At 46.3% G+C, this 12,589-nt stretch overlaps 3 protein-coding genes across 4 annotated transcripts; 2 read left to right on the top strand and 1 right to left on the bottom strand.

Annotated features, from left to right (window-relative positions):
- Window positions 1-3,923: 3,923 nt before the first annotated feature.
- LOC9651176 (15-hydroxyprostaglandin dehydrogenase [NAD(+)]) lies at window positions 3,924-5,357 on the top strand. Its single transcript, XM_024688612.1, has 7 exons — window positions 3,924-4,012; window positions 4,106-4,270; window positions 4,330-4,496; window positions 4,574-4,682; window positions 4,759-4,835; window positions 4,915-5,002; window positions 5,063-5,357. The coding sequence occupies exons 1-7, from the start codon at window positions 3,958-3,960 to the stop codon at window positions 5,167-5,169; spliced, it is 768 nt and encodes a 255-aa protein (XP_024544380.1). The 5' UTR covers window positions 3,924-3,957; the 3' UTR covers window positions 5,170-5,357.
- A 1,486-nt stretch (window positions 5,358-6,843) lies between these two features.
- On the bottom strand, window positions 6,844-8,174 carry LOC9651175 (parkin coregulated gene protein homolog). The gene is made up of 6 exons (XM_002983461.2): window positions 8,046-8,174; window positions 7,896-7,978; window positions 7,685-7,835; window positions 7,434-7,628; window positions 7,277-7,378; window positions 6,844-7,214 (listed from the first exon to the last, which is right to left on the bottom strand). Exons 1-6 carry the CDS (start codon window positions 8,172-8,174, stop codon window positions 6,951-6,953), a joined length of 924 nt encoding a protein of 307 aa, XP_002983507.2. The 3' UTR covers window positions 6,844-6,950.
- A 346-nt stretch (window positions 8,175-8,520) lies between these two features.
- Window positions 8,521-11,804, top strand: LOC9651174 (calmodulin-interacting protein 111). 2 transcript variants are annotated; one of them, XM_024688673.1, is made up of 10 exons: window positions 8,521-8,771; window positions 8,825-8,956; window positions 9,018-9,820; window positions 9,872-10,076; window positions 10,129-10,333; window positions 10,383-10,651; window positions 10,707-11,142; window positions 11,208-11,288; window positions 11,338-11,528; window positions 11,586-11,804. In XM_024688673.1, exons 1-10 carry the CDS (start codon window positions 8,535-8,537, stop codon window positions 11,691-11,693), a joined length of 2,667 nt encoding a protein of 888 aa, XP_024544441.1. In that variant the 5' UTR covers window positions 8,521-8,534; the 3' UTR covers window positions 11,694-11,804. The 2 variants fall into 2 exon arrangements, with proteins under 2 accessions (XP_024544441.1, XP_024544442.1); XM_024688674.1 differs by lacking the exon at window positions 8,521-8,771 and having other exon boundaries at window positions 8,854-8,961.
- Window positions 11,805-12,589: the final 785 nt, after the last annotated feature.

Below are 12,589 nucleotides of genomic sequence, written 5' to 3'. Positions count from 1 at the left end.
CCCGGGACGCGAGCTGCGGTCTCACCGCCTTGCCAACCTCGATGTCCTGGCGCCTGAATCGCACCGGTTTCTCGCAAACCAGCTTCAGATTCTTGTTGTACACCTCGTCGGCGTCGGGTTGGGACTCCTTGAACACCGTCTTTTCGCCCAGCTTGATGATCATCAGCAGCCACTTGATCTCCACGGGATTGGTCTTGTTGATGAACTCGGCAAGGACCTTGGATTTCTCCTCGCGGTCTTCATGCACGCGCTTGACGGTGAGGCTGCCCGAGATGTGGCCCCAGCTGACAAGGCCTCCCGTTAAACACCATCCTGATTCACTCTCTCTCCGCTTACCTGGCGATGACGTGGCATCAGGCCCGCGCCCAGCGTGCGCCCTAAAATTACTTCCACGTGGCCACAGCCCCAACACTTACCCAAATTTCAATTAGCGCACGCGTGGACGCCTTTTTACGTGCTTTATGTGGCCAATGAGTGTCATGGATGACCATTAGGAGTGGTAAACTTATGAAATCTTCTGACTAATTTAAATATATGCAATGTAAGTATATAAAGAGTTTGTTTTTTTATTTATTCTTTGCTAAGATTGAGTTTTTCGTTTAAAGAGGTTTTCTTTCTTGTCTTCCTCTGCCTAGTAAAAGGAGTTACTTCTGGACTACAAGAAGCTTTTCTTTTACCTGTAATGTCATTGAGGAAATAATGACTTTCCTTCAGTTGGATCAAGTTGATCATGACAAGGAATCCCATTCTTATCACAATGCTCTCTATGATAATATGTAATTTGCACATAATCAAGTCATTTGTAAAACTGTTTGACCAAAAAATTGCAAAGGCAACCCCACTTATTAGAATTTCAACTTAATCTACTTCCAAGTCCTGACTTTGGTGTAAATTCAACAATCATAATAGAGGATGTTTCACAAGCATCTTGTTTTCCATATTCACACCAATACTTATATCAAGAAGTTAGTAATTATATTTTGTTAAAAAAATATACCTGATTAATGATAAAAAAGCTTGTGTTTTTGGGTTGTTTCAAATTTCCAAGATCACGATTTTTATTAGAAAATCGCCAAAAATCCTCTCCATCACCCTTTCTCCTCTCACCATTTAAAAACTTGTTCACATCCTTCTGTAATATATACATAATAGGAGCTATAGTTTCATTTAATTTAGACAAATTCCAATCTAAATCATCTGCACAAAAATAATCCTTTTCATGGAATTCTTCATCAAGCCATGGGGATCCTAAATAATTTTCTTGAATCAATATGAAGTTGAATTGATTGTTTACCTCTGGAAATTGATGCCATACTTGATCATAAAAGAAACAAAAAAGTTTTTAAGTCAATTATGGGGCAACCATCTGGAGTGAATGGGTGGACCAAGGCGCACTGATTGAAATTTGGCTAAGTGTTGGGGCTGTGGCCACGTGGAAGTAATTTTAGGGCGCGGGCGGACAGGGCGATAGCGACGGACGGGAGAGGGAGTGCGCTGGAGATAAAACAAAAAGAAGGCCTGATGCCACGTCATTGCCAGGTAAAAGCACCTGGAATCCTTTTTTAGATGCACAGTATATTCTTCTGCCGACACCTGGAAAACCTAGTGAACTATAAATGGAGGATTGCCATTTTGTTTAGGGTTTTGTTTAGCAGAGATGGAAGATGCATTCGGTCTGTGGAGCTCAGAAGTAAGAATAGAAGAGGCGCTGGGCTATCCCATAACACTTCCTGTGCGAGAGGTGTTAGATGTTGGTAAAGCTATTGGTGGTTTCAGAGACATCTTTTACAGAAATTATTTGTATGCTGAGCTTTCTGATGATCTCTACTCCATTCTTTTGCTGCTCTACATTGGAAAATTGGTAAGAGTTTTATTTATTCTTACCCTGTTTATTAAATCATTATTCCCTAGCAACGCGATGTGCAACTCAACCTTGGCTTGGATAATGATGAAGCAGAACAAGTCACCAAAGTTGTGGATTTACTTTATAAAGGTTCCCTAGATGCAGCTCAACATTGGCTCCAAACAGGTAGATACATTACATAAATTCATCTCACGTAACTCTTTTCTTCTTCCAGGTCAAAATCGCATCCAGGCATTGGCAAACTCGGAAGCATTTTATGTCCCACCCGAGTTCGGAAATGTTCCCGACAACCTCAAATTCCTTAAGAGACCAGGATTTTACCAACAACTTGCTGATAATTCTCAATTCGCGGATTTTGTGTTCCCTCCTTTGACTTCCCAGGTAAGACCAGGTTTCGCCTACAGATCATTCTGAATTCGTGGATTTTGTGTCGACACGCCAGGAAATGATAGATCTCCTCCATTGTCTTCATGGAGTTGATAGAGATACCAAGAGGGAAACTCTCCTTTGCAAGTTATGTCGACCGCACCCGTTCCTTAGTCACCAGGAGAACGTGAGACTCCTAGTGCAGCATGCTAGGCTGTGGCTGCTGCGCTCTCCAATTGAAGTATGCTTTGCATCGCATGTTACCTGTGAGTAATCTTTCCTATCCAATCTTTTGCTGCTAACTGACCAGAATCTCAACAGATGCGGATTTGCGAGATGGCGTTGATTGCAGCTTCAGTTGCTGCAAGGGCACCACAACAGGCGAGATCTATGAGAGGCCTCTAAAGGAGGAGGTGTGTCGAAGGCTGGATACAAGTCCGCCACCCCCGCCGTCGGCTGTGGAGTATACTATGCGACAGAGTGAAATTGCTGCACGGTATTTCGTCTTGATGCACCCCGAGTGGAGATATTGCCGTGAATCCCCACAAGGCAAGTGAGCAGCTCTTTTTCGATTTGTTTGCGTGTGTTTTTTATGTGTTTTTTATGTGGCTAGATTACCCAGACGCGCCCACACCGTACAAGCAGCTGCTAAGGATCCAAGAAGCATATTGGATCACTGAAAATGAAGGGCCTCGGGACAGGAATCACCATATGAATATCGTCAGCGCGATGAACGAAGATGATCCTGACTGGCCTCACAAGCAGTGGGAGGAGTGGCGACAGACCGAATCTCCGGTCATGTATGCGTTGCTTACCAGGGAATGAATGCATGTATAATTTGTTGAAACGATCTTGTGTCATGAATCTTCTCCCACGCACAGAGATCGGACCGAGCATCGCCCGTGCGACGCTCTGCCCCAGCGCAAGAGGACATCAAGAAGGCATGGTGGCGGCGGGCTCCTCAAAGACGGAGGATGGCAAAGAGGACAAGCCTAGAGAGCTTATAATGGATTCGTAGAGGCTAGAGCCAAGGACCATCTGTTTCTTTGGACTTCCATTCCAGCAGCATTATAAGTGGTCATTTCCGTGGCCACTATTCCTCCATCTATCGCGTGGAGGTGACCTCCTCTTTTTCTCATTGATCACTCCAGCTTGACTCCCTCCGATCGAAAACCCTGCTAAGGCGCTAGAAACAGACTCGCCATCTTTCCTGCAGCCTCACGGGAGCTCTCGACTGCCTTGCCATCTGTTTCCTTCACCTTGACATTGTTTGCTCCTTCAGTCTTTCTCTTTTTGGTCCCTTCTCCAACCTTGCCATCGTTGGCTTCACTTTCTACTTCGTTGGATCTATTTTCTATTCCCGAATCATCTAGTTTCCTGTTCCACTATCAGTGATTCAGTGCTCACCGGCATTTTTTGTTGTCCTAGCTTTTGCGGGAGTTCTTGGCAATCCACTGGAAGGTTTTGCCACCCAAACGTAACAAAAGCCTGCTGTGATGCCCGTGAATCAAGGACTGAATAATCTTTGAGATGGTACGGCTCTCATTTCTACTTACTACCAGAGATGAAAATAATCCAGGTGATGAAAATATGTTCTTGACCACCGTTGATCACAGTCCGTCCTAACCGTTGGATTAGATAAACATGACCCTTAATACGAATATGCTACGAATGAAATCTGAGTCACTTTTGAATTACAAGACTCTAGGTTATTGCGAAGAGCGGAGATGAAGGTTGGAGATGGCTCCTGCGTCCTCATCACTGGCGCTGGATCCGGCATTGGTACATCTCTTGTTAAAGAAAAGAATTTCTCGGCTGGAAAGATTTTAGATTGACTCGATCGAAGCGTTTACTTCGTGTTTGTGGCTCTTCCAGGGAGGGCGCTGGCGCTGGACCTTGCGAGACTCGGTGCCAGCATCACAATTGTGGATCTGTCACGTGAGAATGGGCTGCGAACGCTGAGCTTGGTGAGAGAGGAGCACCAGAAGCTGATGAACCCTCCCTCTGCCATTTTCGTCGAGTGCGATGTCTGCGATCCAGGTGAGGGATCGTCGGCATGACTTTTTGTATGATGTTTAATTTCTCCTGTTCTATCCCAGCCCAAGTCGCAAAGGCGTTCAAGGAGCACAACGCAACCTTCGCGAGGCTGGACGCGTGCGTCAACTGTGCGGGGATCTCCGAGCAGGGCGACTTCGTGAGCGATGCGAAATGGCGCAAGGTCTTGAGCGTGAACCTCATGGCAGCCATTGAATGCACGATCCAAGCAGTAAGTCTCAATCCTCGAAGAGATTTCCAGTACAACTTAAGGTACTTCATGTAACCATCTCTGGATCGTTTGAACAGATCCAAGCTATGAGGTCCCAGGACAGTCCCGGAGGAGCCATTGTCAATCTTGCTTCGGCTGCGGGACTCTTTCCTGTCCCTTTGTATCCGATCTACGCTGCATCCAAAGGTAATGGTCGTTTCTTTTTCTCCAGGTCCCTTTGTTAAGTTGTGTTTCTTTCTTTTCTTCTTTTGGACGATCAAAGGTGGACTGGTACAGTTCACAAGGTCGCTCGTGGAACTACAGAGCGAAGGAATTCGAGCGAACGTCCTGTGTCCCGGGGTTTGTAGTTCATCCATTTTGCTTTCTTTCTCTTGGCAGGATAGAGCGAACTTGACACGAAATATTGCTGATGTTTCAGTTCACTGAAACGCCCATGACTGACATTGTCCCCAAGGAGATGATCGCTGCGACTGGTGGATTCATACCAATGGAAAAGATAATCCAAGGTAACTTACCTTTCCTTTCAATGTTTGTCACGTTTTTCGTTCTCTTTGCCATGTTCCCAGCGATACTGGAGCTGATTGTGGACGAGAAGCAAGCCGGCGCATGCCTGTGGGTCTCCAATATGAACGGTTCCCTCTACTGGCCCTGCGATCTGAGCAAGCTCGGATGAAAGCAGCTTCTGACAAATCGACTTGGTGTTCCTTTGTTTACATAGAATGAGCGCTGTGATTTGATAGTAACTTAGCTGTCTCGTAGCGACGCTTGAACTTCTTCTCCCTACTACAAATCTAAGAAGCTCGAGTCGAGAGCTGCCAAGTCGCCGTGTGATCTATATGATATGACATTCAGCTACGAAACTTCGCCTGAAAAATTCATTTTACACCTGTCCAGGCTGATGAGTGATCTCTCCCGACTCTTGGATGAAGAGTGAAAGCCTAGGACTGAAGGAAGTGAAACAAGTACTCCTTATTTGTTTCACTCGGGATTTAGCTGCTCGGTCTCCTTGCCATACCAGGGGATTTAGCCTCCTTGCCATACCGGAGGACAGACTCGGGATTTGGCTGCTTACATGAAAGTCTTTTGTATATACTAGAAGGATCTTGCTTCGTCAGAATTCTGAAAATCCTAATCGATCAATGAGGCAATGCGACCGTGTAGGTGAGGAATTTCTTGCTCCCGATCGAGGATTTCCAGCATATCTCGTCTCGGCTTTCCTGTAGAAGGATGTCACTCGCTGCAGCGAGAAAAACCTTTTTATATACCCGTCGCTTGTTTTCCCTCCAACCCTCAAACTTGTGAGCTGTCACCCGTCAATGATCCATTGCCGCCAGCCCTCTGGTGGCGCTCAAAGCTCCTGAATCTTCCAACGTCGCTGGGCCGCTTGGGCCATTACAAGTCTCAGCAGCGGTTAATGATCCAGCACCAAGATTATCTCGACCATGAGCACGATCTATGGCTCATCCAGGAGTTGGTGCTCGAGAGGCTCCCCCTCTCGTTCCAGGGCGTGGAATGCCACGCTGTCCGTCGACTGCCCCCGTGTCCCTGCCAGGCCAGCTCATCGCGTATGACACGCGGGACGGGAGCTGGGCATGGCTGCCGGAATCTTGCTCTCTGCCTAGATCCTCCGGCTTGGTTGGGGCAGCCGGCGGAAAGCTCGTGTGCGCGACGACCGACTGCCCGGGCAGGCTGTTGGTTTGACCGTAAGTGGGATGACGTAGTGTTTCCATATAGGTGGACCCTTGCCACGTCAAGACCAGATCATCAGCGTCAGCGGCGCCGGCGAAGTTGTGGTCTACGAAGACAAGACCGAGGCAGGTCAGTGGTTGACGTGGGAACCCGTCGCCAATTACAAGGGTTCTCCCGTAGTTCACTTTGTCGACACGCTCTACCACAACGAGAACGTTGACATTTCGATTGTGTCGTACTCTTTAAGCGACCAGACGACCGTGGCCCGACCAGGTGACATTCCCAGCTTTGTGGGACTGGGAGGGATGATCCAGTGCGGTGGTCAACTATGGACGTGGAATGCCTGGACTACTTTGGCTGTTCAGTGGCGGCCGCAGACGTACACTGTGGGAGTATGGCGCTTTGTGGCCGAGAGTAACAAATGCCAAGTGGTGACTACGGAAGAACGGGTTTCACTGCGATGGTGGCGACACTTTGTGGGCGGTGCTGGTTGACGAGGAGGGCTGGTAGAAAACCTGGTGAGCTATAGTATCAGCAGCAAGGAGTGGACTTTTCACTCGGCTGCTTGTAGTTTTCCAGTGAGTGCTTGTTTCTGGACACTTCCATGACAAGTCCAAGTCCATAGCTAGCTATGGATTTGTAATGGAAGTTACAATAACAACGAAATGCTCTACATAGAAAAAAATGGAATAGAAGAGATACAAAAATGGAGGAACCTTTATCACTCCTTGACTACTACTTAGAGAGCTCTGGGAACGAGATCTTCTATCCCATGACGCAGGATTCATATGTGGGGACCATGTACTTGATGTTGATGAAGGCGTCCTCGCCGCCGTGCGTCTCGAAGAGCTCCAGAGTTTTCTCCACCAGTTCGCCCATGCAGTTCTTCTTTTGCTGGCCGTAGTCGATGTGGCCTCCCAAGTTTCTCACGTTGTTTTTGAAGATGTTGAGGATCGGGAGGAGCTGGCGGTAGTATGGGACGAGGGACTGGCCGATCAATTCCTCGGATACGACGAGTTTGCATAGCAACTGCAAGCAAACAAACAAGGAATTAGCTGCGAAAGAGAAAGATCACAAGAACATGACGATACCTGGAGAGCTATGGTGATAACTCCCGGATCTCTGGTGTTGAGAGCTGTTTTGATCGGAATTATGAGCTGCGGAACACACGCGAGGATTTTACCTTGTCCGGTCTGTTCAAGCGATGGTGGTTAGATTAGAAAAGCCATGAAGCAAACATCTAAGAACCTTGAGAAGATCTTCGGACCCCTTGACGGCAATGAACCGGTATGGGTCTTCCTTCTCCCGAATTCCTTCGAAAAAGATGGGAAGGTAGTGGTGATAGTCAAGCTTTTTTACATCCGTTTTCCACAAGAGCGCAATCTTTGCAGTGCTGTGATCCACTTGGATCGGCAAATCTCCTCGCTCGTAGAGTTTTCTAAACTGTCGAGAAGAGGCAAAGTTTGAGCCCGCAAGAAGAAGAACAAGGCAAAACTCACGAGACTGTTTGGTGGATTATCCCGTTTCCTGAAAGCCATCGCACAGGGTGGCTCGGCTTTCGGGACAGGCTTCGTGAGCTCCCCTCTTCGAAGCTTTTCGCCATCTCCTTTTCTCGTAAAGTCACAAGGATACTTCCTTGGAATGCGATGCCTGTGAGCAACAAAGAGTTCCAGAGATTCCTTCTAAGTTTGTATGGAAGCTTTGTTTTACCTGTACTCCCCGGTAGCTGCCCAGTATGGGAGTTCCTTCTCTGTTAGAAGAATTGGTTCGTGACGCCCAGCCCTTCTATGATACTAATTTGGAACGAAAATCGTAAGAAGAAAAGAAGAAGAAGGATCAATTGAGAGATTTTCCACTCACCGGCACAGGAAGGGTTCGATCGAATGGCGTGAGTGAATACTTCGTCTTCTTCAATCCGGGCTTTCCATTGAGCTTGATATCGGCATACTCAAACGCGAAGAGCGATCCAGCAATGTCATCCGAAGCCATGCTACAATCCTAGAAACCTTCCTCTCTTTCTCTATTCTCTCCTTAGGATCTACTCCCAGAAATTCGTGGCCGTCCAGGGTATGATGAAGATCAGCAGTAAAAGCTCGATGAAATGCCGGTGATCCTGTCCCTGCCGTTCCATTCCCTATCTAGTTCCACAGGGAAACGCTCCCCCAGCTTCTATCTCGTGTTCTTCCCGATTTCCAGGAATTTTTTTGACCTAGTTCCGCGCGCGCCGATGCCACGTCATTCGGCGCCTTGGGCCGGCTGAATCACATGACGCCATATGGCCACATTTCTTTTACCCTTTCCGACGTGGCAAGGGTTTTAGGTTTTAGGATTTTAGGGTTCTAGCGCGCCATGGCCAGGAAGCGCTCGTCAATCGCGTCTTCGCCGCCAGTTCCTGCCTCGCCTGGTGGCTATCAAGCGGAGGAATCGGCTCGATCTACAGTTTCCGGTGACAGGTTTGATCTTCTTGCAAGCAATGCGTACAGAGGCGTCGTTTCGGCCGCATTTGCGAGTGGATCGTCCGCCATTATGTGGATGTCCGATGCGGCGATGCTCGAGGCTTCGATCTCGGTGTCGCAGCTCGTCTCGGTGAGAATTATAATACTTTTGCGTTCCCGCAATCTCATTGCGAATGTGAACAGGTCGCGGTGTCGCCTCGATCGGCGGATTCTGGAGAGCCACATTCGTTGGAATTACTTTGCAATGCGAGCTGTGCGTCGCAAGAGCAAGTCGGAGGAGTGTTCGCGGTTGGAGCTGTATGGCCTTCCAAAACGGTAAAGTTACGTGATCTTCTTACCATATAGCCTTCTAAGTCTCTGGTCTTCTTCTTTCCAGCTTGTCAAGAACAACGTTCGTCTTTCATCGCATCTTTCTCAAACGCTTGGCTGCCCGGCTCTCGGCTCAGTTCTCTTGATCAGTTCTCTACGAGCTACATGCCGCTCCCGTGACATCGCCAACCTTTTGCATTTGCCACGCTCTGGTGAAGGAGAATGCGTTGCAGCTATCCAAGAGTGTAAGCATCTCTCTCTTCAAATATGCCAAGGATCTTTTAGCTTTGCATTAGAACACTCGGAGTTGGAGAAGGAGTTAGCGGCTCCCAGTTCTCCATTCAAAGTTTCTCCGTTCAAGGGATCTCCTTTGAAGACTCCGCCTCCTGCGAAGTCTACAACCGGGATCAGAGAGATAAGCAGTGCGGCAGCAAGGAGTTACTTGACAGGTGGATCATCGAAGATGAAGGAAGTTATTGAAAAGCTGGCAGCTCGTTGGCTATCCGGGAGGCTTCTACTTGTGGGAAATATGGTTACTGTGCCGGTTTGTGGGAGTGACTGTGTCTTTCACGTAAAGGCGGCAGAGAGCTTGACTTCTCAAGAGCTAGATTTGAGCGAGACGCTCCAAGGCTTGTCACTGCAAGCGAACAACCCAGGCGGGATTCTTTACTTTACGAATCACAAGACGGCTGTAAGCATTCAGTTGGATGAAGAAAGCGTTTTGACAGAGTCTGATACGGTGGAAACCAGAACTCGGCTTTTCACGGAAACTACGTCATCCTATTCTGCGCTTGGTGGATTATCGGAGGAGATTGAAACTCTCAAGGAAATTGTGCAGTATTCTTTGCTCAAGCCAGAAACGTTGGCGAGGTATGTGTTGCTGCTTCACATTGTTTTGAAGTGGTACTGAAAATTTTCCAGGTACTGTTTAAAGAGAACGAAAGGAGTACTTTTGTATGGACCTCCAGGAACTGGAAAGACTTCCCTCGCGCAAGCTGTTGCAAAGGAAGCAGGCGTAAAAATGCTCGTAATCAATGGCCCTGAAATAGTGACTGAGTACCACGGCGAAAGCGAGGCGGCAATGAAAGCCATCTTTGATTTAGCTGCCCGGGAAGCACCTTCGGTGGTAAGATTCCTTACTGGCTTCTTATGTTTTCCATTAACGTAGCTTTCTAAAGGTTTTTATAGACGAACTGGATGCAATCACGCCACAACGTAGAGAAGGCAGTGAAGGACTTGGACAACGCTTGATGGCCACTCTTCTCACGTCCATGGATGGCGTGCACCAGAACGGTGTTCTTGTTATTGCCGCAACAAACCGTCCAGAGAGTATAGATCCGGCTTTGAGGCGTCATGGGAGATTTGATTACGAAATCGAAATCGGTAATATTGAAATGAAAATTTATTTGCTCCTCTAACCGGGATTAAGCAGGTGTACCAACGCCTAAAGGCCGACTTGAAATCTTACAAGTCCATCTTTCGAGACTCAAACACACGCTAAGCAGTGAAGATGTGCAGGCCCTTGCCAGTGCAACACACGGTTTTGTTGGTGCTGATTTAAGTGCACTTTGCAACGAGGCAGCACTTGGTGCATTGCGTCGTCATGTCCATTCGAAAACTGAGTCTGCATCTTCACTCAGCGTTGGACGAGAGGACTTCGAGCTGGCCAGCGAAAAGATCAGACCAAGTGCAATGAGAGAAGTATTTATATGCTTGTTTTGATCAACTTTCAGGCTCATTTCAGCTTTGTTGACAGGTCATCCTTGAGGTCCCTAAAGTTCGCTGGAGTGACATCGGTGGACAAAGTGCCGTAAAGCAACAGCTTAAGGAAATTGTGGAATGGCCTCACAAGCACCAAGACTCTTTCGCGCGGATAGGAACCACACCGCCAAGAGGAGTTCTGCTCTACGGGCCTCCAGGGTGTAGCAAGACAATGATGGCTCGTGCAGTGGCAGCAGAGACCGGACTAAATTTTATTGCTGTAAAAGGGCCCGAACTCTTCAGCAAATGGGTTGGAGAGTCCGAAAAAGCTGTGCGAGCACTGTTTGCCCGGGCCAAGGCTGCTGCACCGTCGGTTGTTTTCTTCGACGAGATTGACGGTCTGGCTATCACCAGAAGCTCCGGAGGTGGCAGAACTGATGGCATATCTGTCGAAGACCGTGTCATGAGCCAGTTATTGATCGAGATGGATGGTAAATCGGTTGCTGCTGTTGCATGCTGCCATCTTTTCTCATCTGACTTTGAGCGTTATATGCAGGAGTGTCTCTGCGGAATGGAGTCTCAGTGATTGCTGCCACCAACAGGCCAGATAAGCTTGATCCCGCGCTTCTTCGTCCTGGTACTAAATTGTTTCTTTCTTTCTCATTTTTCCTAGTTGTCCTCTGCAGGAAGATTTGATCGGCTTATTTACGTTGGTCCTCCAGATAGAGCAGCCAGGCAGCAAATATTTGAGATTCACATGAAGAACACCCCGTGCAAGGCCGATGTCTCAGTTGATGTCTTGGCTTCTTACACGGAAAGTTACACTGGAGCGGATATTGCTGCTGTTTGTCGAGAAGCTGCACTGGCTGCTTTGGAGGTTAGTATGCCCTGAAGCAGTCTTGATTGTAAGATTTCGTGTAACCCAACGTTTCAGGAAGATTTGGACTCCGTAGCAGTGGGCGCCTCGCATTTTGACGTTGCCTTGACGAGAGTCCTACCAAGCAAGTATAGTATGAGATTCGGCAAGTTTCAAACGAGGTAGTGTGGTGTGTTTCACTTATGGTGTTTAGCGACGCAGTTCATGTAAAAGAAGTCAATGTCTAGAGGGTATCTTTATATTGTCAAAAATATAATAATTATAATGTAATTTAAATGATTGCTGTTTAATACAATTAATATAAATATTATTTTAATAACATATTGTGAGTATATTAAATATGGAAATGGAATAAAGAAATGTGCATATTAATTAGCTCAAAATATATTAAATTTATAAATAAGAGTGAGTGGTGAATTGAAATCAATCTGATAACTATCAAAATCCCACTATGCTAATATTAGTATATAACATTGTAGCTATACATTTGGACCTCACAATATTTTTATTTTGACAATATTTATTATTAGTAGTATGCTTCTATAGTATAGTACTTGAATTAATAGATATCTATATCATTTTTCTTTGACATTAAATTTCAGCATATTACTGTTCAGTCATATTCAAGTAGTCATACAGTCTATAATTTCATCATATGAGTTTAATATTTGAGTCTTATGAAAGAAAATTGAAAAGTAATTATCAGTTGTTTTGCTACTAATGATTTATTTAATGTTGCTCATTATTTTGCTCTAACTTGGTGGCGTATTTATATACATGCATTAGGCCATTAGTATATATCTTGAAATTACACCAAACTCTATTTAACTTTATTTTGCACACTAATTTCAGTGTTAGAATCTAGAATGTTTTGGGATTGCTATAGGGTTTCTATATGTTCCTATGCCTTTATTCCTCAATTTATACACTAGGAGTGTGGCTCCATCTTTTCATCTAATGCCTAAAGCCTTTGTTCCACTCTTTTGTCTTTAGCACTTGTGTTTAAGGATTTAGATTTGCTTTGTGGTCATCAAAACCAAATTTTCTATAGCATGGTATTA

This window comes from Selaginella moellendorffii, unplaced genomic scaffold, assembly GCF_000143415.4.
Source record: "Selaginella moellendorffii unplaced genomic scaffold, v1.0 SELMOscaffold_58, whole genome shotgun sequence".
Taxonomy (NCBI): domain Eukaryota; kingdom Viridiplantae; phylum Streptophyta; class Lycopodiopsida; order Selaginellales; family Selaginellaceae; genus Selaginella; species Selaginella moellendorffii.
This window is presented reverse-complemented; position numbering and strand designations above follow the sequence as displayed.